The sequence below is a fragment of the Neodiprion lecontei genome, chromosome 7, assembly GCF_021901455.1.
Source record: "Neodiprion lecontei isolate iyNeoLeco1 chromosome 7, iyNeoLeco1.1, whole genome shotgun sequence".
NCBI lineage: Eukaryota > Metazoa > Arthropoda > Insecta > Hymenoptera > Diprionidae > Neodiprion > Neodiprion lecontei.
Genome location: NC_060266.1, coordinates 7178765 through 7201334, shown reverse-complemented (window position 1 = coordinate 7201334; position 22570 = coordinate 7178765). Strand labels below are relative to the sequence as shown.

The following is a 22570-nucleotide window of genomic DNA, read 5'->3' as shown; positions in this document are numbered from 1 at the left end:
ACTCAACATCTGTTTGAATTCTTGTGTCTGATCGGAATGTGTCGAACCTAATGAAAATTAAATGCCTATTCAAATTCCAGTGCCTCTCAAAAAACTTTGTGCTCAACGAAGCTTGCATAATTTCAATTCTGTGCCCGATAATCAATACCAATGTTACGTCGTGGTTTTGGAAGTAATTGATCATTCGTATGAACTATGACTCGCAGAGAGTCACAATTGAGAGTACAGAAGCGATTGAAGTTGTTAAAATTTTGGCTCTCTGCTCTCAAACTTTTGAACAGAAAACTTTGAACCAACTGACAAAATCGTATCAAAAATTTGTTTCACCTGACAGTTTTTGGAGACATTTATAAGATCGTCATGGCGATATTAAAAATTCATTATTATCGTTTTTGAGACATGCCATCTACGGTATGAAATAAGTTTCCAAACATGAAATGGTCAAATTCATTAGCTATATATATATATATATATATATGATTGGCATGGAATGAGATGATTTAAGCATACATCGCAAGTTTCATTTTCCAGCGAATGTTTGAAATAATGTAAAAATTCATGTTTGTATTTGAAACTGAACTCGATTCGGTTGGATATCATTAGCATTTGTTTGACCGACCAAAGAGATAAGAAAGGATTCATCCAACATGATTTACAAAGAATTTATTGAAACATACAACGATCATTGATTCACTCAAATTAGAGGAAGAGCACATTCTATAGTTACAAGAAAATTGATAAAATAATGTACACGTCTGGACAATGATTCTGAAAAAGCTCCTTTTTTTCCCTGGTCAAGGTTTCTGTTACGTTTAAAAATATTGCGCCGATTTCGCTGAAAGTCCATTGAGTCCCTACTTTAAACACAGGGACTCTAAAATTCCAAATTGCCAACTTAAACGGCTAGGGAAAAAATGAGTTGTTTCAGTATCATTGTTCGCACGTGTACTTACCGCATATAAAATGCAAAATTCCGTCCAGCTTGTCAAATTGACATTCGTAGGTTTGAAAAATTTAATTCTTCTTACGAAACCCTTATTGCGGATTTGTACCGTACTAAACGCGAAGGGATCGTTTCGGTGTTTCGGAGAAGGATTAAACGGAATCGCGTAATCTTTACAGCGAGTTGGGCGTCGTCGCCGGGACGCGTTTAGTCGGAGGCAAAGTTAGTTTAGGCAGAGATCGAAGCCTCCTCGACGATTCCTCACTTAACGGGGGCATGATCGCTTTGCGTTTCGGGCACAACTCGAACCGGAGTCGGAGTGCTCGGTGAAGTGGAACTTAACGAACGGCACTGAAATCTCGTCGCTCTACCAGCTGCGGGCTTCCGAAACTAGAGATAAGCTCACGGGCTCGCTAAATCCTCCTCTCCAATAGCTAAACGTGAAATTTTCTCGCAGACGAGTTTCGGAGCAAACTGTCATGCGCCGGTGAGAGAGTCTCGTTATCCTGCAACCCCGGAAGCCGAGTTGCCGTCTACAGCGGATTCTACGGCAGGAACGAGTACGAAAACCTCCACTGCCCTCAGCCGCCTGGCGTTCCGGAGGAAAGTAAGCGAGAACTCCGTGAGATTCACGGAAATATCGACGAAAGGATATTTTTGATGAGATGTTGTGGGACGTACGTCGATATCGATCAACGCGAGTCTCGGTGAGAGTATCGAACGCTTCGCGATGAGATGAATGTCTGAGAAAAGTCAAACAAAACCAAGATGATGAGATAATTAGTCTTGAATAATAATAATGCCGAAAAGTCGTTGGTCAATCGTTTGAGCAAAAATCTGTCAAACAAATCTCTAGTGACGTTGCTTCCGTTCCATACGAAATGAATTATTTATTTTTCCGAGTACCTGTGAATTTTTTTAGAATCTTTGGCGATTTTGAATAATTCCGTTTGCCAAAATTTTCTTACCCGCTATTTGTAAAACTGTCTGTTCCGTGCCTCTAAAACTTCTTCGGTGTAACGTTTGACCATTTACGAAAACCTATCCGAAAATACAGGACTTTTGATACAATTTTCAGATTCTCGAATCAGATTTTTCAAAATCACCAAGTATCCCGAAAAAATGCGCAGTCGTTCGGAAAAATCGACAAATTCATTTCAAATGAAACGAAAAAAATTTCACCAAAGATTTAGTACACAAATTTTCGTCTAAACACTTGAGTAACAAATTTTTAGCATTATTATTACCGTTCAAAACGGATTATCTCATCAACTCAGTTACGATTCTTTTTCAGATTTTTGTGTTATCGCGAAGTGTTGAATATTCTGACCACAACTCACTCTTGGATGGGAATATACGTTCCGCGACACATTGAATGTTCCTTGAATTGCACGAAGATGTTGTAAAAGTAACGTATTCGGTGTGAATGTGGTTGTCCGTACTGTATTTATCGATTACAGCAAGGTTATTTGATCTGTTTTCTCACCTTACCGCATGTTTTTAGTTGTATTTTATATCAATGTCAAACACCCGAATTCAAATTACCGCAATGGAGACTTAAAATATGCAGCACGAGTGACCGTAATAAAAACGAATCGTGCTACAAACTAGATTTCTAATTACAGGTACAAAAGTATTCGGTTATTCGGTTGTGGTAGAAAATGAAAATTGTTAAGGACTGTATTGTATATACTTGGCTCGCAACTTAAACCTGAGAGTGTTCGAAATTGTCGCTTTAAAACTCATGATAATTATGTAGGATATGTAACTGTTGATTATAATTATTTAAAAGTAGAAGTAAAAAAATTTTGCAATTTTTTGCATCGGTTATACTTCTTCAACACGGACGCCAAAAGCGGTAACAAATTGAAATTTCAAGACAAGACGCATATAACGGACAACCAATCTCAAAATATTAAAATTCCATACCTAATTCTAATTTTTTTTTCCATTTGGGTATTTTTTTCCATTCCATTCAAATTCCATTCAAATTCCATTCAAATTCTACCCGCTCTTCTAAATAGTCGTAATATACAGTCTCCCATTCAATTATTTAGGATCTTAGATCGATGATTTTGAGCACCTTCAACATGACGAATAATTTATTGCAGGAAAACCGATTATCAAAATTTTGAGCTATTCACGCTTACGAGCTGTGATTTTATCAGTATATTTTGTAACACTATGATAAAAAACATTAAGGAAGATGCCGATTGACTAAAAAATACCGTGAATCAGGATCAGTGAAAATCGATTGAAAACTGAGAATCGTCCAGTTTCGAAAATTCTTTATTTCCTGTAGAGATTAGAACGCTACCGAATTTTCGATTCTTTGCCAAGATTTTGTTCCAAGGTGCCCCTTTATTTTTCTGCAATTTAAAAAACTGACGACGATTATTTCAAAGTTGAAAAACCAGTAATTTTTCGGACAGCATCGCCGTTAATGTTTGATCGATGTTTACGACCCCTTTTCACGCCACGCAGCCTGTGTCAGCGAGGGAGGAACGAGAACTGTGATGAGAGCTTGTCACGGACGGAGAAGCTGCGTCCTAACGACGAGCCCAAAATTGTTCATTCGTCCAGCGACCTCGAATCCGTGCAAGCATTCGAACACGAAGCCTTATCTCTACGTTGTCTACACTTGCGGTAAGACGATCCCGTCTCATTTTACTTCTTTGAGTAACAAACGTTCGCTCGAGTTTGATTTTTTATCATTTGCGGAGCGAAATTGGTTGCGAATAACGAGAGTGTTTGCTGAGGCAAAAAAGCTGTCAACTGCATTCAAAATTATACCAGACGCAGTGAATACCGTCGATTGTATTTCAAGATTGTAATTGGTCCGGTGAGATTCTCAACTACACTTCAAAAATGCGACCGATTCAAAGATGGTCGTCAATTATTCTCGTAATTTGCAATTGGAAACAAACTTTAGAAAAAATTACTTTTCAATTAAGTCACAATTGACACGAAGTTAACTACGGTTTAGGAAATTATTTACAAAAATAATCCGTTCTGTGATTTTTAATTCGTTGTGATTGTAATAAATTGTAAAATGTAATCGCAATAGTAATCGTTTCAGTAATTTGTGATCGCAAAAATAATCGCCTTTGTGATTTGTAACTGAAAACCAACTCTAACGAAATTCCTCCTATAACCTTCAATTGCAGCGAAACTGATTACAAATTACAAGTAACGGTAAAAGTTACTCTTGCATATACTTTTAGAATTCTTTTACAAATTACAAAAATAATATCTTTCTTCGTTATTTCCGAAATTTTGCTTTTTCCAATTAATTTCGCTTCGATAGCAAATTTATAAAGTAATTTTGTTAAGAGTTTGCTTTCGATTCGATTACTTGTTGAATAAGTTACAATTTGCAGAAGCTATCGGAAAATTTCTGTAATTTGTAATAGATTTCATTTCGAATACATATTACTTTGAGGGGCCAATTTGTAAATTCAGCGGACCTTGACGTGAGTTTGAGTAACACGCGTTGTATAATGACTCTGATGTTTGTGCTAAAATTTATTCATCTGTCAAGTTCTCAACCGTTTGTTTGCAGAGTATAAAATTTTTTTTCTTTTTTTTTTTTTCTGTAGCAAAATACACTTTAGACAGCCTGCGAATAACAACCGGAATATTAATATATATGTCGTTGTAAATTACTTCACCGCATTAGAATGTGTGACGTAGGAAAAGGGTACGATTAGGGACTAGTTCTCTCAACTGTCAAACAATTACTCTTACTTTACGCCTGAAGCCAGTAGTCTGTTATCCACCTTGCTTCATTATGCCAACAAAGAGGATAAAACAGTTTCTACTACGGTGTTAAAAGTACCAAAGTGCTTTTCCTTTTCTCGAACTAATTACAAACTCCACTCTAATTATGTCGGATCCCGGGGTTCAAACCCTTAGAAACAGCCTCGCAGGTGAGTTACGAACTCCATATGCAAAATCGACTCTAATCCGCGTTAATTTTGGCATAAAAATTTTATACGGTGACGAAAATTTCAACGTTTTACGCATGAAGGTTATTTTTAACGGTGCTAAAGATGAAACATGAACAAGTTATTGATCCAAATTTCAATCGTACTTGCATAAATTGTTTTAAAACACCGTAGAAACATAATACATCGAATGGCGTTGATTTTTCAAGTTCAGCATCTGCGAACAGTTCAAATACATATGTGAAAAAAGTGTCGTGAAATCTGATTTCCCGCAGAACTGTAATTTTTCATTCCATTCCGATCTTGAATCAGATAGTTAAATTAAATTTTTCATAAATCTACTCTTCTCTTTCCTGTTTAAAACTTTATTATACTTTTTTGCACATTATTATTCATTCAGTGAGCACAAAAGATCTGAATTCTTGTATTGAAATTAGCGATACTTTGTATCACGAAGCACCAAGCATCGTTACAAAAATGACGTAAAATTAGGAATGGATCATTTCAAGATTATTCTGTCCCACGCTGCATAGATGAGGGAATATTTAACTATTATATCCCATCATATCCCACGGTGAACGTGTATGTATCGCCCATTAGCTACATTCATTCGCAAAAAGGTCAAAGAGGGAACTCGAAATGAGAACGGACAGTCTATGTTGTACGCACAAGCGAGAGTGAGTAATTTGTGTTTAAACAAAGTCCATCGGCGAAGGGTAAGATGAAAAAGGTGCGGAAAGGAAAGGAGGTAAAAAAGAGACACACGTGTGCGATGCTCTCATTCGCTGACCTTTCCGATTGCTTTTCCGGGGTCGGATAAACCGGAGGGAATACACAAATGCCGAGAATGGAAAAGGGTGAGAAGCGGGAATATGCTTTGGAGATGAGCCGATGATGGAGAGAGGGAGAAAAAAGGAAACGAGAATAAAGGGGATCGGGGAAAAAGTACCGCAGAAACGAAAGGGACCCGGTAAATAATAATTTTTGCCCCCTGAATGCACGGGCTCATCTTCACCGAAAATAGGACTGACCCCGGAACCCGATTGTGCCGGCCATAAATTATTCCGGCGCACATACAGCAAGTTTCCCGGAGTTCTGCGAGTCCTGAAAAGCTCGCGAAAGTTCTGACCGCGTGGTGCCGTCGTTCGTGAAATATTAAGCTCGATTCAATCGCGATTCCCTCAAAGGAAAACCGAATGGAGTGCTTCGGTCCCTTCTCCGAGCCGCGTGACAAGCCGAACTGTGTCTGACCGGTTCGTCGTTCTTTCCACTGCCTCGAACTTGGCGACTTTATCGCGCTAAACGGGTCGCTCGATTCTCCTGCGGATGCTGGTCGAGATTCTTGACAGTCAACCCTTTGAGTCGAAAATTACTGCGCCGAGTCAACTTTTATCACAACAAAGTATTCTCTGCTTTTTGGCCTCCCTGATTACAAATCTAAAATCAGATTACGGAAATTCGAGACGGTCGATCCGATGCGAAGCACGAAAATTTCGAACTTGATCGAATGGGGTTAAAAAATTCTTATGCAGGGGTACTTTGGCGTCGCTGATTGTATTCGCCGTACTGAATTTGCAGAGTCTGATTCCAGATCCGTAATCAGTGATCCCGAAATCTTACAAGTGGTGTAATTTATGGGTGCGTGTCGAAGAGTTTCTTTCTCGGGAATGAATTATTCTTATTATAATATACATTCAATTTGTTTCCAGCAATAATAATAATTCACATCGTATCGCAATAATTACTCTCGAGCATTGAAAACCTACCGGTATACTGTAAGAAATATCAAAAAATCGCAAATAAATGTGTTGAAAAGTTTTCTAAATACCCAAAAAAATGGATATGAAATAGGCGGGAAGAATACTTACCGCTGTGACTCAAAGGGTTCAAATTCAAATTCAAACAGCAATTTCATTCGTTTAGTTACTTGTACAGGAAGTTCTGATAAAACTGGGATAGTTACAGTAATGGTTCAGGTATTATTGATATCAAAAGAAAACTTTCCATCTTTTAATCCTTCGTTTGTTTCAATTCGTATTACACCCAGAAGTCTGTTCTTGGGTTACAGTGAATAATGAGAATAGTCAAGGTGTTTATAATCTAAACTACAACTAGAAATCACTCTCGGTCCAAATATCTGAAACATCAAAGGAAATGAACAACGAATTTTTCTAAAAAATTTATTCAATTTCGGAAAGGTCCAAATACCGAATGCAGGGGAATTTTTGTACGTTTTAAATTATCTTATGGCGTTCAAACTCTGAATCATTTTTATAAATTGAAAGAAAATCTTGCCCGGCATGTATTGAGATAATTTACACGAGAAGCTTGGGAGAATTACAACCGTTCGTAATTTTGACCCCATGAAAATTCACACCGTCCGGAGTTTGACCCTTCCAACTGATGAATTTCGACGTATTAATGGTCAATCTGAATTTCGGTAGTTCGAAAGTTCGACCCGCACCCCAATTTGTATACCGTCAGGGTGGAGAGAGGTTATGGGAAAATGGCTAAATCCAATTCTCGAATAACGCGGTTTTGCAAATGTCGAAATGTTGTCAAACTAATTTGAATAAATGCTGTCAAGCAATTCGAGATTTAAACTTCTCAATGCGAGAGAAGATAATCTGATCGTTTCTCCACGATTCGATACCACTGATATACTTTGAACGTCAATGTTTGATTGGGAGAAAAAAGTGACGAATCAAATATATCTTAACCGTTTGTACAAAACAAAAAGTATTCAAACCATCCTCGTTATTCATTTCTTTTTTTTTTTTTGTCATCGATTATTAGTAATTTTTAAACGGTTTTTCACAGTATTTGTTTCTGTTCTTTTTACAAAATAAATTTATTCCTTACAATAAATTGCCGGCAAATCTTTATATTCGAGGTTGCGCAAAATTGTGACACTTTTATGGTCGAGTTACACAAAAATCGCTCGCTCAGAAAGTTATTTCGAGAAACCTTCCGACTCGCCGTTTCTATCACTGGTTTTTCCTCTTCCTCTTCGTTTTCTTTGTTATTGGGCTATTTTGACGTATCACCGGTCGTTTCTACCCCTTAATCCATCTTCCAGCCGTCGCAGGTAGTAAATTAATGTTATCGCGATATGACTCGTGAAACCGGCACTTTTGCCTCCCCTCTGATTTGCTCTCAGAGTATAAAGCAATACGGATGTACATTAGACTGGGCCAAAAAAATTGACTATTATTTTTTTGAAAAATATATTGAAAATATCATTCAGTATGGCAAAAAAAAAAATTTCATGAAATTTTATGCCCTTAATATTAACTCTAAGAGGTCTATCATCGCTGTTTTTGATTTTTAGTAATAATTTGATGTTTTACGTCAGAACTGTCGAAATATTGAAGTGAAAAAATTTATGTTCACTTATCCCTTTATAAAATTAAATTCCCTACAAAAAAGGTCTGATTATAGATTTTTGTCAGACAAGCCGTTTCCGAGTAATTAAGCTTAATAAATTGATATAATTTCTCGAGAATCAATCGAGAATCAATCGATAATATTTATCGATCGATAATCGATAATCGACTTCAATATTTCGACAGTTCTGACGTAAAACATCAAATTATTACTAATAATCAAAAATAGCGATGATAGACCTCTTAAAGTTAATATTAAGGGCTTAAAATTTCATGAAATTTTTTTTTTGCCATACTGAATGATATTCTCGATATATTTTTCAAAAAAAAAAAATAGTCAATTTTTTTGGCCCAGTCTAATGTACATATATGTATACCGGGTTATTCCGTAAAAAATTTTCCTGCGTAATTTGAAATAACATGAAAAATCTGTCTGTAATGCAATTCAGCGCACATTTAACCTAGATTCGACTGCATTTATTCAATTTAGGGAAAATTTTACCGTTCAAGATTCGTCTCATTGTTCAGGCTTAGCCGACTCCTCATTCTCTCCAATCCCAGACTATTAAACAAATGTCGATTCGTAAACTGTTGCCTGAATCGCTCGCATAAATGCCGATGGATTTATACCATAATGTTAGACTGCACTTTATAACATTTTCACCGGATAACTCGGTAACTGTACTTTTCATTGACTCAGAACTGGCTTTCAGCTGTCGAATGTTCTGAAACGGATTTACTGTTGTTTGGGTGAAGTTTCAACTTTGATTTAAGCTCCGGCTTATTGAGTATCGAGCCTTCGTGGAAGGCTGTTTGCAACGTTGCCAAGACGACACAAGATCTGCGGAAAGGGGAATTACTTCAGGTGTAACTTGAACGTGCCGAATCGGAATTGACGAATTTAGTCTGGGAGTTCGATGGATTTCGATTTTCAAAACAAACGATTTTAGATCATGCAAAAACGTCTAGTTATCCAAAATCATACGTAGAAGATATCGAAGTATCGTTTTTACGATTTCATACACACTGTTCCTTTGAATTGATTAAAACTATGAACATTCTATTGTAAAATGATACAAAAAAATTAAATTATTTCTCGCCAAAACATACATCGCATCAAAATTATACGCGGTTAATGATTTTGAAATCATGACGCACGTGTCGCTTGTTCAACGAACGGACAATTTCCATTTGATCGAATAAATTAATTCCAAATTTGCTTCGCGAAATTCGGTTATTGAAAATAACCTCATACGATAATTTATCGCAGTCGGGTCGATGAAATTTACTATAAAAATGCAAAGATCAAATGAACAGAAGCGTAATTACTTTGGTTCAAGTGTATTTTGTGGTTGCATTCCGGTTGCCGAACGCGAGGTATAAATTTCATTGCGAAATTTCACCCGTTCGCGTTACGGTGATTAATTCGAATCGGCCGTTTTGTATCTGTACGCGTACTCCGGTATATTATTCCCGTTTTCCCCTGCATGTGATTATACCGACGTATTTTTACGGGCAGTTGCTATCCCGTGATCAATGACAGGGACGATTTCATTTCGGGTAATCGTAAATTCTCCAAATTGGGATCATTCTCTCTCTCTCTCTCTCTCTCTCTCTCTCTCCCTCCTTCTCCAACATGCAAATGGAAAAGCGAATCGGAGATCGAATCACCGCTGGCGAATCCGAAATGTCGAATGAGAAAATCTCTGATTTCCCAAAGGTCGTCGATAATTCAGACGGCAGAATCAAACGTCGGATTTCACGAGTCGATGATGCTATCGGTGTAATGTAAGGTGATCAACGTCCTCACTGTTACGTACACCGTGATATTTTTTGCAGGTCAGTAATGAGGGCCTGAATAATTGACACAACTCGAATTTGGATAATCGGGAATTGAATTGGAGCAGAAGTTCATCATAGTCGTATTTAGAATGCAAATATTTTTGTTAGATTCTTGGCAGAATTTCTCTACAAAGCCCCCTGTGGCAAAATAAACAATTACGTAAACATTCTACAGGTTAGTTTAACGTTAGAAAATCATTCTCAGCAGACATTTTCAGGTGTGATTATTTTTAATTTTATTTTATCAGTCCAAGAATATTCAATTCCCTTTTTTCTGTTTCGTTATTCCTAGTACACAATCCAAAGTAAGGTCAGGCGAACTGTTATCAAATGTTTCGATGAAGCTTGAAAGCACTTAAATTAATAGTGTGTTCTTTATCGAGCAAGTTAGTTCATTTTTTTCATTCTTCGTCATTAATAAGCCGATGTCTGGAATTTACTAAAATTATGTCAAAGCATTGCTCTTTCACAGTAAAAATCGAAACTTTCGCTTCTGTCCATAAAATGGTAAAAAAAAAAAAAATGGATAGTTTCGACCCCAACTTATTTCGTTCTAGGCTCCAACGTTCTTCCGATCGTCCCAAAGAAATTCGCACACGCCACGTGCTCATGCAGAAGTCCTTTAAGGCTTTGTTCCTTATTCGGGCGTATCGACGTGTATCGGTTTTAAAGCTTTATACAATTCCCAGTCTACGACCCGAATACCTAATGGCCGATGGAATAAACGCTGTAGCCGAGTTTGAACCGTAGCTATAGGTGCGGAATACCGGAAACAAAACAAGAATAAGGAGGCCGGTGTATCTGAGAGATTTTCTCCACCTTGCTAACGAAATTTTTATACATTCCTACGTATAGTTATTTACATAGGTCGCTTTTCAGACCTTTTCAGACGAAAAATAAACATTAAATTTAATTCCTCCAATATCGCTGCTGATCCGCATTTTGAACAACAAATCTCCCAAATCAACGGGCAAAGGCGATAATTATGTTCAACGTATCACGTATCAAAATCGGTCCCAGGGAAGCAAAAAAAAAAAAAATAAATATATATCGTCCAATTTTGGTGTTGGCCGAATGAATTAATTTTCGAAGGTGACTCGAGAAATTTCACTCCGAATTTCATTGCCTTCGGATTCATCGAATGAGGCATATCGATTGAATCGGAGATAAGTAGGAATGGACAGCTAATTTACTATCGAAACAGTGATTCGACGAACCGCAACTACCGCATCTACGCATTAATCGATCACGAACGACTTCGAACCCTGTACCGGACTATAAATCCGGGGTAATATCGGGTATAAACCGATCGAGTTAGGATAACCGATGAGCACACAAGGCCAACATAACGAAATCAGCCCGGGCGGGAATGGAGCGGTGATGACTGTTCCCGCATAAATCAGCGGCAGACGCGGGATTTTGGTTTGATTGGGTTGCGGTTGCGGTTCGATGTTACGATACCGAACCTGAAGTCGAGTACGAATCTCTCGGGGCTCGGGACGTCCGCGAGCTTACGTCCGAGCTTCGCGGTCGCGATGCCGCGAACCTTTGATTACCGGGTACATACCGTGTAAATTGAAACGCCGACTTTCCCTGATTTTGACTGACGCGGAAATCGAGTTGGCCGTAAAATTCAGCTCGCCTCGTACCCTCTAATTTTCCAACGCAGTTCCCAGAAAGGTCCTCGCCGAGGAATACGAAATGCCTCTGCTGCCCGACGAGGACGAAAACCTCCAGGAGCCGGATGTCCTCGAGGAGGGGTTCGACAAGGCAGACTTCAAAGCCGCCTTCAGTCCCAGCCCGAATCTGGTCGGACCGCTTTCCGACACCGTCAACTCGACGTCGCGGACTCCGCAGCCTCGGCCACCCCTGACCAAGGGTGAGTGGGAAATCAACGTTTTACAGGGAGGCGAATCGTTTGACAATTTTTCCGCGGTGAATGGTCGCAACGTGACGGCCGAAAGCTCACAGCTTTCACGTGGAAAAAGGGGCGGGGTTGAAGTTGCGAATTTGAAAAGTTCCGAAACCGCCTGATTCCGAATTATTTCATGAGGAAATTTGACGCGAAGAAATCAAACTTTTGCGAAACAACAAGTTTTCGAATCGTCGGGAACTCGGCGGGTCAAAGTGTCGAAATGCAAGATGCCGAAAATTCAAGCTACGATAGAGCAAAGTTCCGAAAAGTAACGTGCCGATAGAGCAGAAATCCGACGAATAAAATTTCGATGGAGTAAAATTCCAGATATTGAAATATGCCCACGCGGCCTAGTTTATTGAACGAGTGGGTGTAAAAATTCAGAAAAAGTGAAAATCAGAGTCATCAGGATTCCGAACGTAAAAATATCCAAAATCCAAAACAAAGAAAGATCAAAGTGGTGAAAAAATTTCACCATGCCAGAAATTCACGGTACTAAAAATTTTCGATTATTCGGAGTTTTGATGCTTCAGATGTTTCAGATCTTCTCATTTTTGCACCTTCGGAACTTTGAGCATCGGATTACGGACCATTCGAAGCTTTCACTTCAAGTTTCACCGCCAAAAAATTCGGATTCAGACGCTTCCTAACTTTTAAGATTAGGAATTTCAACCCCGCCCCGTGGAAAAGTTGTTTAACGTTGAATAAATTCAGAATCTTCGACAAGCTGTTACAGTTTCTTTTCGCAACTACCTGTAGATTATCGGCGATGTTCAATTATATAATTACATTTTCCAGCCCGTCCACTAGATCACCAGGTAGTTTCCCATCTCATGGGCTACGTACAACCACTTTTAAAATTATTATAATAACGTATAGTAATGTAACAGCTATACGCCACGTATTCGTGAGAATTGAAAGAAAACGTTCAAAATGATACTGATCATGTCGCGAAATCGAATTCGCGATAGTGATTCAGAAGAATCGAAATCAGAAGCTAGTAAAAGGGAGGATCACCAACTTTGGTAACTTTTGAAGCGACTTGAAAAGCAGGAAAAATGGTTACGTAAAACGAAGCACAGACATCATCGACATCATAGGCACAGATAGGATAGCATCTACTCAAAGAATGATTTTAAGTTGAAATTTGAATCAAACCAACGATCACAGACCAGATTTTCCACAGACGAGTTCTACCCAGGTTAGATGACAAGTTGATTCTTCCCTACGGCTTCCTCTTAGACGAGTTCTTGGGTAGATTAGTCACGAGTTGTTCAACGAAGCCGATCAATTCTCAGACGAGTTCTGGAAAATCAGATCCTCGCAGATAAGAATTTACGTAACGGGTTACGAAGATGCGTCGTTACACTTCTCAGGACGAGACCGATTCGGATCAACTTCACGACGAGGCAGATCCGAATCAACGACATGCAGAGAATCGGATGTTGTTCTAATTCAAAACAACCTCTGTCGAAAATATGTAAAAACATATTGAACATACTAGGCAGTAAGATTATAGAGGAAAAAATTTGAAGCAAGGAAATTCATCCGGATATTGCCTGCAGATGGGAAATGATTCCAACAAAAGAACTTTCCCCCGATTTGAAATCGGAGTTAGTTAAGAAATACTGAGCTCCGCGTAATCGCACTCTTATCGATGTCAGATTTACGTCATATTGATTCGGAAACACGAAGGTGATTCATAAGCTCTAGTGTCGATACGTCAGATAAGGAAACAATGACAGGGGCTCCGATTGGAAAGTTTTTATTCGGTAATAATTTGGGAGAACAGGTAAGCTCGGCAAAATCTCTGGAAGAAATTTCTTGGAGTCTGAAAAATAACAAACCTGACTATAAGTAGCCGGATACCAACAAGAAATTACCTTTATTCCCGACTCAACCATAAAGTTAACTTTTTTTACCTCGAAAGCGGGACGAAAATGGCCTAAAACGCATTTGCGGGAAATATGAGATCGTTATCCAGTATTAACAAAGTCCAACCAGTACTAAAACTGACAAATTTTCACGAAAACTCCAACATTTTTATAGCATTCGTATTAAAAACTTATACCGCAAAGACTAAGAATATCCATGGTACTATCAGAAGATTATTCATTACCACAAGGAGACCGCGTAATGAAATGATAACATCACAAACCCTCAGCAGATGGGTGAAAATTGTATTAGGCGGAAGTGGTTTAGACACGAACGTCTTTGAGGCACATAGAACAAGGCATGCTTTCACTTTTGCCGCTTGCAGAAAGATCCTCGATTTAGAAGAAATCAGAAAATTTATTAGTTGGACTAAAAAATCAGACGGCTTTGCCAAGTTTTATAATAAACCAGTTCCAGAAGCGTGTTCATTTGCCTAAGTAGTACTTTCTGCTTGATTTTTTTTTCATGCCCAAAGTTTGTGTAGGAAGGACTTGTTCGTTGGTTTATAGTTTGTAAATTAGTTCTAAGTTAATTCAGAGGTATTTGTAAATGTTTGATTGATAGAAAATAACTTCAAGTTTAATAAGCAACGCTCTTTTCACGGGATTGTGGTGAAAAGGGAGAAGGCATTCGGTAAAAAATGTTGTAGGAATTGAGAGTTATTTTGTGAATAATAAATAAAGTTATTTACGAATTTCGTATCGCTGGTATCATCAAGTGCACTGGAAAAGTTTATTTCAATTCATTATTCGATTTAAGTCGTTCCACCTCTGTTGTAAAAGTTGATCAGAGAGATTCTGGCAACTTTAGTTCATCTAAAAGGAAAAGTCTTCCAGATAACTAAAGACCAGGATTTAATCAGCTGAAGATTTAAGAAATTCACAAAACTTAAGAGAAAACATCTTAAACAAATCACCAATTTATCTTAAGATAAATTATTGATGAGACTTCTCGTAACGAACTAAATAAATAAATAACCGTAATAATATAAAGTGGAAGATAGAAATTCGGGCGACAACACCTTCCCATCACAACGTTTAGAGTCAATAAAAATTATTCTAATTAATTATAAGGTATATTTATAAAATAGAATTTCAAAAACATACGTGTACGTTTGTGTCCTCACAAGCATTGTCGTAAGATGCTTTGAACATCTACCTGATGATCTAGAGGACGGGGCAGAAAATACAATTATGATCGAACTTCACAGGTAAGTTCGTTTGATCATTTAATTATAAACTCGGTTCAATATGATCGTCATACTTTTCAGTGTTTATTATATCTGGAGGTGAATATTAAGAGAAAAGAGAAGAAAAATAAACTTCAGACAAAACCTCATGCTCTCAATTTTTCAGTAGAATTTCTTTAATCGAATAACATACAGGATTTTTGGCAGTTCGTGCAGGTTAATTTCTTTACTATATCCACGTATTGCCTGAATATAATGTGAAATTTGGCAAATTTTTCACCTTCAGCCGTGGCTATGCGATAAAAATTTTGGAGTTTTGAGAGAGAAAGGAAACTTAACTATGAACTCCCTGTAATCCTGTTGTTCAAATGAAAAAATTCGAAAGCTATGCAGACGAATTTAGAATTGAGAATTACTTGAACATGCGATCAAATATACGTAAGGTTATAATATATTACATTATTTTATCATGTGATTATACTTGGCATAACTTCCATTGTAACGCGACGATATTTTTTTTCTCTGACGATAAAAATAAACTATGTTCTTTGAAACATGTCCTGGAGGAACTAGTTTCGGGTCATGGAAAGCTCCTAGCATTTTATGAATCGACGTCATTGGACATTCGAGCAAAATTAATTCTCGAATTGAGTAAATACGCTCTATTAGCACAAATCAATTTCACGTTGTCTTGATTCGACTGAATTTTTCTGTTTGCAATAAAAGCACTAAGTCTCGATAACAGCAGCTGCTATGATCCCACCTGCAGAGCACTGTGTACCATATCTAGCTATCTGGTAAAAATTTTCGCCGTAGATTTCACCACGTAACTCCGCGGAATATCTTTCCGGACGTCTTTGTAAAGTGCTCAGTAAAATGCACAGAGAATTCCTGAGTTTCCTCGATGCGTTCTCCACATCTTTTTCAAATCCCTCGCGATTTATTTGCATCTTTCAACAGCTGCATTCTGATCTGCTCTGACACGTTTATCAGTGGTACTGAAATTCTTTTCACGTACATACCGGTAGGATTCATTCATTTCTGTGGAATATATTAAAAATTCTCGTTTATTTTTAAGATCAAACTCATCTGATGCTATTCATGCTTATTTGCGTAAGTAAATGCTCGGAAAGTTTCTCAGGAAACACGGTAAAACTTTGATGGAAAAGAGTATCATGTTTCATGGGATACTAGATAGCCAGTTTTTACCGATCGCGAAAAGTGTACTCATTTGAACCAGTGACTCCATTAATTTTTCAACAGTAACTGGATCAATTTTTTGCATCACCGACGCGTGGCTGGCTTTGCTAATAAAGTCAAAATAACGCAGTGTCGCTTTACGATGTTGGTAAAGACAGACCAAAGAATCATCTCCCTATTATAAATGTAACAATTCCGATTGCGACCAGAAAAAATTTCCGCGTTCACCATTTTTACACTCGAGCATTTGATGGCAACGACGAAAGCGTTGATGAAAAGTGAGGCATGTTTTGCTGGTTATATTTACAGAGGGTGCGGGTTTCGAGGGCTCGAAAGACGAAGGCATGTTCTACGTCTGGGTCGGCCTCTGCTCGGGCGTTCTGCTGACGCTGAGTGCTGTTCTGGCGAGGGTTGTCGTTCAGCAGTTGAACTCCGGCCGTCCCCTCACCCCCGACACACCGCCGAGGACAAAATTCCCCGCCGACTTGGCCGCGATCGAGGCTGAGGTCGACCTGACAACGACGACGCTTTCGATAACAAAGAAAAAAAGGTAGGCTATCACGGGTGTTTTCAAGTATAGTCTGCAGTATGTGGGATTGCCTACCACTAAGGTGAACAAATATCGGTAATACAGACCCACCGAGTTATCGTTAGGTAGCGCGTGTAAAGTCCTCGCCAGTGAGCTGGAACTGTTCCTGTAGCAGTTGTTTCAGCGATGAATGATTCAGAACTTGTGGTTATGAGACAGAAAAATTATGCCGTATTTCCGTAGCTGTCGATTTACTTTGTAAGGGGATAGATAGCAGAGAAAGAATGACAATCTTGCACATGGTAATTTCGCTTTATTAGAGACAACTTGACGTACAGAACCGAAGCTCCTAATTACATGCAATTAAACGTATACGTCATACAAGCGCCTCATCACAGACAATTTTTTAGGCACAAAGATGTCTTTTAGATATAAAGATAAGACTGAGTTAAAATAACCGCTCACGACCACACAAAGCACTTGAAAGTTGAGGGATGGAAAAATGCACAGCTGTGTTGTAACACTCTTCGGTTTTTGCTACACATTTAAATTTCATGCACACAATTTTGATGAATCTAAAAGCGATACAATCGAAAAATAAGTTATACTATTATATTCTGTGATATTTTTTACCGTGTGTTATGACAAAATTTTCTTCATTTTACATGTAAAGCGTGCCTCACGTCGTAGAAGACACCATGACGTTTACTGCGGCGGAAAATCGGTACCCGCTGCGACCTGTTTCGACAACGCATCGGGGACTCATGGAGACGTCTCTGGTGACGACGAATGACCTGGTCGAAGCTTCCCTCCGGAATGGTCAGAACCTCTGTTGTCCTGCGTGACGTCAAGGCGGTGGTCGCCAATCCGATTTTCGCGTGACCGCCTCGCCATCACCATCGATTCTGGGCAGTACTCGTTGTCATTTGGAAGACGGCCGCCACTTGGCTGGAATCGGGAGCCCCGAGAACAACAAACCAAGGCCAAAGGCCAGGTCGTCTGACGTCATTGGTCAACCGAAATCGTGCACGAGGATGTACTGTTTCTAAAAGTGCATTGATCAATTTCCACGATTCGGAACGGACTATATTGAAATTTGAAATGTTTTTATATAACGCGAACATGTTTTACGCGTTTTTCCATGTCTGTTTTCCGTACTCAAAGTACTCGTTTCCATGCCGGTCGAGTTGCTCTGCGAATGCGCGTGCGCGGAGTACTGAAAAGACCACTTTTAAGTTCTTGGAATTAAAAGTGGTCTTTTTTGCACTGCGCGCATGCGTTTTCATGTTTAGTGAAGAACGCGGAACATACTCTTGTTATATAAAGAATGGTGTGCAACAAGAAGGCAACGGTTTTTTTCGCATCGCGTATTTGCGTATTATCGTCTTCGGTTCGCCTACAATTCATATTGCAAACTTACGCTCGCCCCGAAATGACCGATTTTGCCTCCCTGTTACCACAATATACTATAGTTTGATATGAACGGGAATTGGAATCGGAATTATTGGTTATGATTTCGAAAAGTGTACCAGCCACAACACAAAAACGCCTGTCAATCCGAACTGGAAGTTGTACAGCACATTTGGCAATCTGATAATTGCGTTTCAGTGACATTATAGGTACGATAAAATTCTATACGATGATATTAATTTTTTTTCATTTTTAAATAACTCAAATTTTGTTAAAGCTCTTAAAAACCCGTTTGCAATACTCGCCGATTTTTTTTACAGCTGGAACCCTCTACAGCTCTTCAAATTCGGTTTCAAAATATGATCTTTAGTTATGAATAATGTCTGAATGATTCCGGGATCATCGAGTATTCTTTCATTTGTAAAATAGTATGTTGAAAAAGAACATTCTAGTCGAAAACCTGCCGAGAAGGTTTTACAACAACGATAAAGTATTTTCGCATGGAAAATCAGTTACACATTATTATGACTGTTCATGTCATTGATCATACTTTTTTAATGTAAGAGGCAGCACGTTGTAGAGACTTTTATTTGTCGACTGAGTAAGTCCTGTGGTTTATACAAATTTCGCGAATGACACGCCTTTTTTGTTCGAGAAATGATTGAATAGTGTTATCTCTCAAGTTTCAGATGATGGGACTGTGGTAGTTGATTTTTGTGATCTAACCAAATTTTTTGGAGGCTTATTGGCTGTTTCTTAACCAAAATTCAACTCTATCAACATCAGTTACGTTATAAGTCAACTTGATGTTTAACGGAATCTTACAAAATTTACGAGGTCTTCAACTGGCTTTATGATAATTAATTCATGGAGGTCTGACTAGATCTGCTCAGCATTTAGAGTTTCTAAAGTGAAAGTTTGACCGATCCAAACTGTCGTCCTTCAGACTGTAATTCTCGCAATTTTGTACTTTTGCACAGTAAATTTCCACCGAATAATTGTAAATACAGGTATATGTGACTGGAAAATTCTTCAAGCTTGGTGAATGTAGGGTATTATAAATACTGTCTACTGAAAATTTCATGAAATTCTATGGAATTTTTATTACTTCGATGTCAAAATTACTGTCATTCTCCAAGTCTTGGATATACACCTTTGATTATTATGTTTATAAATGTACTTTACGAACCATGTTGACAGTGAAATATATAATATTCTAAATTATTGTTTGTGAACTATCTGTACATAATATATTATACCTTTGTTTGTTGTGTAACATCTTTATGCTGTATAATCAATAAATCCTATAACTATGTTTCAAAAACAAAACAAAGAAACTTTCATTTCCAAAGATTTTAACATGCAGCAGTCATTAGTATCATTTCCTACCTGAATAAGAGTGAGTATGTGCAAATTTATATCGCAAAAATTCAAGGCAAATGAATCATCGCTTAGGAAATTACCAAGGAAAACAAACGAAAAGTCAGTCTATCATAGGCTTTTGTCGTGAGTTAACATTTCAAAACTCGAACTGAGAAATATTAGTCTTTCTGATGAGAATTGGGAAGTGTTGTTGTCTATTTCGACAGACATTCTAGTGAAATAGCAGAAGCTGACCACTTTTTCTTGCTGATTGTGCGAAACTGATATATACGTGTTGCATGCCAGTGAATAAATTGATCTTGACCAGCTTGTGCGTTCGGCTCAAATATTCTCCTGATACCAGGAGCAATTTTTCGCTGAAATTTCTCCGATTTCCCTGATTTTAAAAAGAGGCACAAAACTGAGCGATCACATGCCCTCTCAAGCAAGCAGGCATGCCTTCAGTCACACAGCGTCGACATCACATGCAGTCAATCGAACAATCAATGTGTCCCTATTTTCAGAAGAGCTCCTCGGTTCTCCTGCGCTCCTGATACCAGGAGTAATTTTTGGCTGAAATTTCTCCGAATTGCTTAGTTTCAATGAGAAATGGCGGGAAAATTAGCGATCTCGTGCCCTCTCAATCAAGCAGGCATGCCTTCAGACACACAGCGTCGATATCACATGCAGTCAATCAATGTGTCCCTGTTTTCAGAAGAGCTCCTCGGTTTTTCTGCGCTCCTGATACTCGAAGCATGCATGCCTTCAGTCATACAGCGTCGACATCACATGCAGTCAATCAATCAATCAATGTGTCCCTGTTATTAGAAGAGCTCCTCGGTTCTCCTGCGCTCCTGATACCAGGAGTAATTTTAAGCTGAAATTTCTTCGAATCACTAAGGTCTAAGAGAAAATGGCGGGAAAATTAGCGATCACATGCCCTCTTAATCAAGCAGGCATGCCTTCAGTCACACAGCGTCGACATCACATGCAGTCAATCAATCAATCAATGTGTCCCTGTTATTAGAAGAGCTCCTCGGTTCTCCTGCGCTCCTGATACCAGGAGTAATTTTAAGCTGAAATTTCTTCGAATCACTAAGGTCTAAGAGAAAATGGCGGGAAAATTAGCGATCACATGCCCTCTTAATCAAGCAGGCATGCCTTCAGTCACACAGCGTCGACATCACATGCAGTCAATCAATCAATCAATGTGTCCCTGTTTTTAGAAGAGCTCCTCGGTTTTTCTGCGCTCCTGATACTCGAAGCATGCATGCCATCAGTCATACAGCGTCGACATCACATGCAGTCAATCAATCAATCAATGTGTCCCTGTTATTAGAAGAGCTCCTCGGTTCTCCTGCGCTCCTGATACCAGGAGTAATTTTAAGCTGAAATTTCTTCGAATCACTAAGGTCTAAGAGAAAATGGCGGGAAAATTAGCGATCACATGCCCTCTTAATCAAGCAGGCATGCCTTCAGTCACACAGCGTCGACATCACATGCAGTCAATCAATCAATCAATGTGTCCCTGTTATTAGAAGAGCTCCTCGGTTCTCCTGCGCTCCTGATACCAGGAGTAATTTTAAGCTGAAATTTCTTCGAATCACTAAGGTCTAAGAGAAAATGGCGGGAAAATTAGCGATCACATGCCCTCTTAATCAAGCAGGCATGCCTTCAGTCACACAGCGTCGACATCACATGCAGTCAATCAATCAATCAATGTGTCCCTGTTTTTAGAAGAGCTCCTCGGTTTTTCTGCGCTCCTGATACTCGAAGCATGCATGCCATCAGTCATACAGCGTCGACATCACATGCAGTCAATCAATTAATCAATGTGTCCCTGTTTTCAGAAGAGCTCCTCGGGTCTCCTGTGCTCCTGATACCAGGAGTCATTTTTAGCTGAAATTTCTCCGAATCACTTAGGTCTAAGAGAAAATGGCGGGAAAATTAGCGATCACATGCCCACTCAATAAAGCAGGCATGCCTTCAGTCATACAGCGTCGACATCACATGCAGTCAATCAATTAATCAATGTGTCCCTGTTTTTAGAAGAGCTCCTCGGTTTTTCTGCGCTCCTGATACTCGAAGCATGCATGCCATCAGTCATACAGCGTCGACATCACATGCAGTCAATCAATTAATCAATGTGTCCCTGTTTTCAGAAGAGCTCCTCGGGTCTCCTGTGCTCCTGATACCAGGAGTCATTTTTAGCTGAAATTTCTCCGAATCACTTAGGTCTAAGAAAAAATGGCGGGAAAATTAGCGATCACATGCCCTCTCAATAAAGCAGGCATGCCTTCAGTCACACAGCGTCGACATCACGTGCAGTCAATCAATCAATCAATGTGTCCCTGTTTTCAGAAGAGCTCCTCGGTTCTCCTGCGCTCCTGATACTCGAAGCATGCATGCCATCAGTCATACAGCGTCGACATCACATGCAGTCAATCAATTAATCAATGTGTCCCTGTTTTCAGAAGAGCTCCTCGGGTCTCCTGTGCTCCTGATACCAGGAGTCATTTTTAGCTGAAATTTCTCCGAATCACTTAGGTCTAAGAGAAAATGGCGGGAAAATTAGCGATCACATGCCCTCTCAATAAAGCAGGCATGCCTTCAGTCACACAGCGTCGACATCACGTGCAGTCAATCAATCAATCAATGTGTCCCTGTTTTCAGAAGAGCTCCTCGGTTCTCCTGCGCTCCTGATACCAGGAGTAATTTTCGCTGAAATTCGTCCGATTCGCTCAGTTATATGAGAAAGTAGTAGGGAAATTAGCGATCACATCCTCTCTCAATCAAGCAGGCATGCCTTCAGTCACACAGCGTCGACATCACATGCAGTCAATCGATGTGTCCCTGTCTTCAGAAGAGCTTCTCGGTTTTCCTGCGCTCCTGATACTAGGAGTAATTTTCGC

General features: G+C 39.0%; 1 protein-coding gene across 2 annotated transcripts in view; it reads left to right on the top strand.

The window, feature by feature from the left end:
* LOC107226392 (protein eva-1 homolog C-like) overlaps window positions 1-19520 on the top strand; it is a 76152-nt gene extending 56632 nt beyond the window's left edge. For both annotated transcript variants that reach the window (XM_046745883.1, XM_046745885.1), the window contains 5 exons: window positions 1401-1550; window positions 3428-3589; window positions 11788-11997; window positions 16667-16907; window positions 17560-19520. In XM_046745883.1, coding sequence (XP_046601839.1) covers window positions 1401-1550; window positions 3428-3589; window positions 11788-11997; window positions 16667-16907; window positions 17560-17731 — 935 coding nt within the window. In that variant the 3' untranslated portion in view covers window positions 17732-19520. The remainder of the gene's footprint in view (window positions 1-1400; window positions 1551-3427; window positions 3590-11787; window positions 11998-16666; window positions 16908-17559) is intronic.
* Window positions 19521-22570: the final 3050 nt, after the last annotated feature.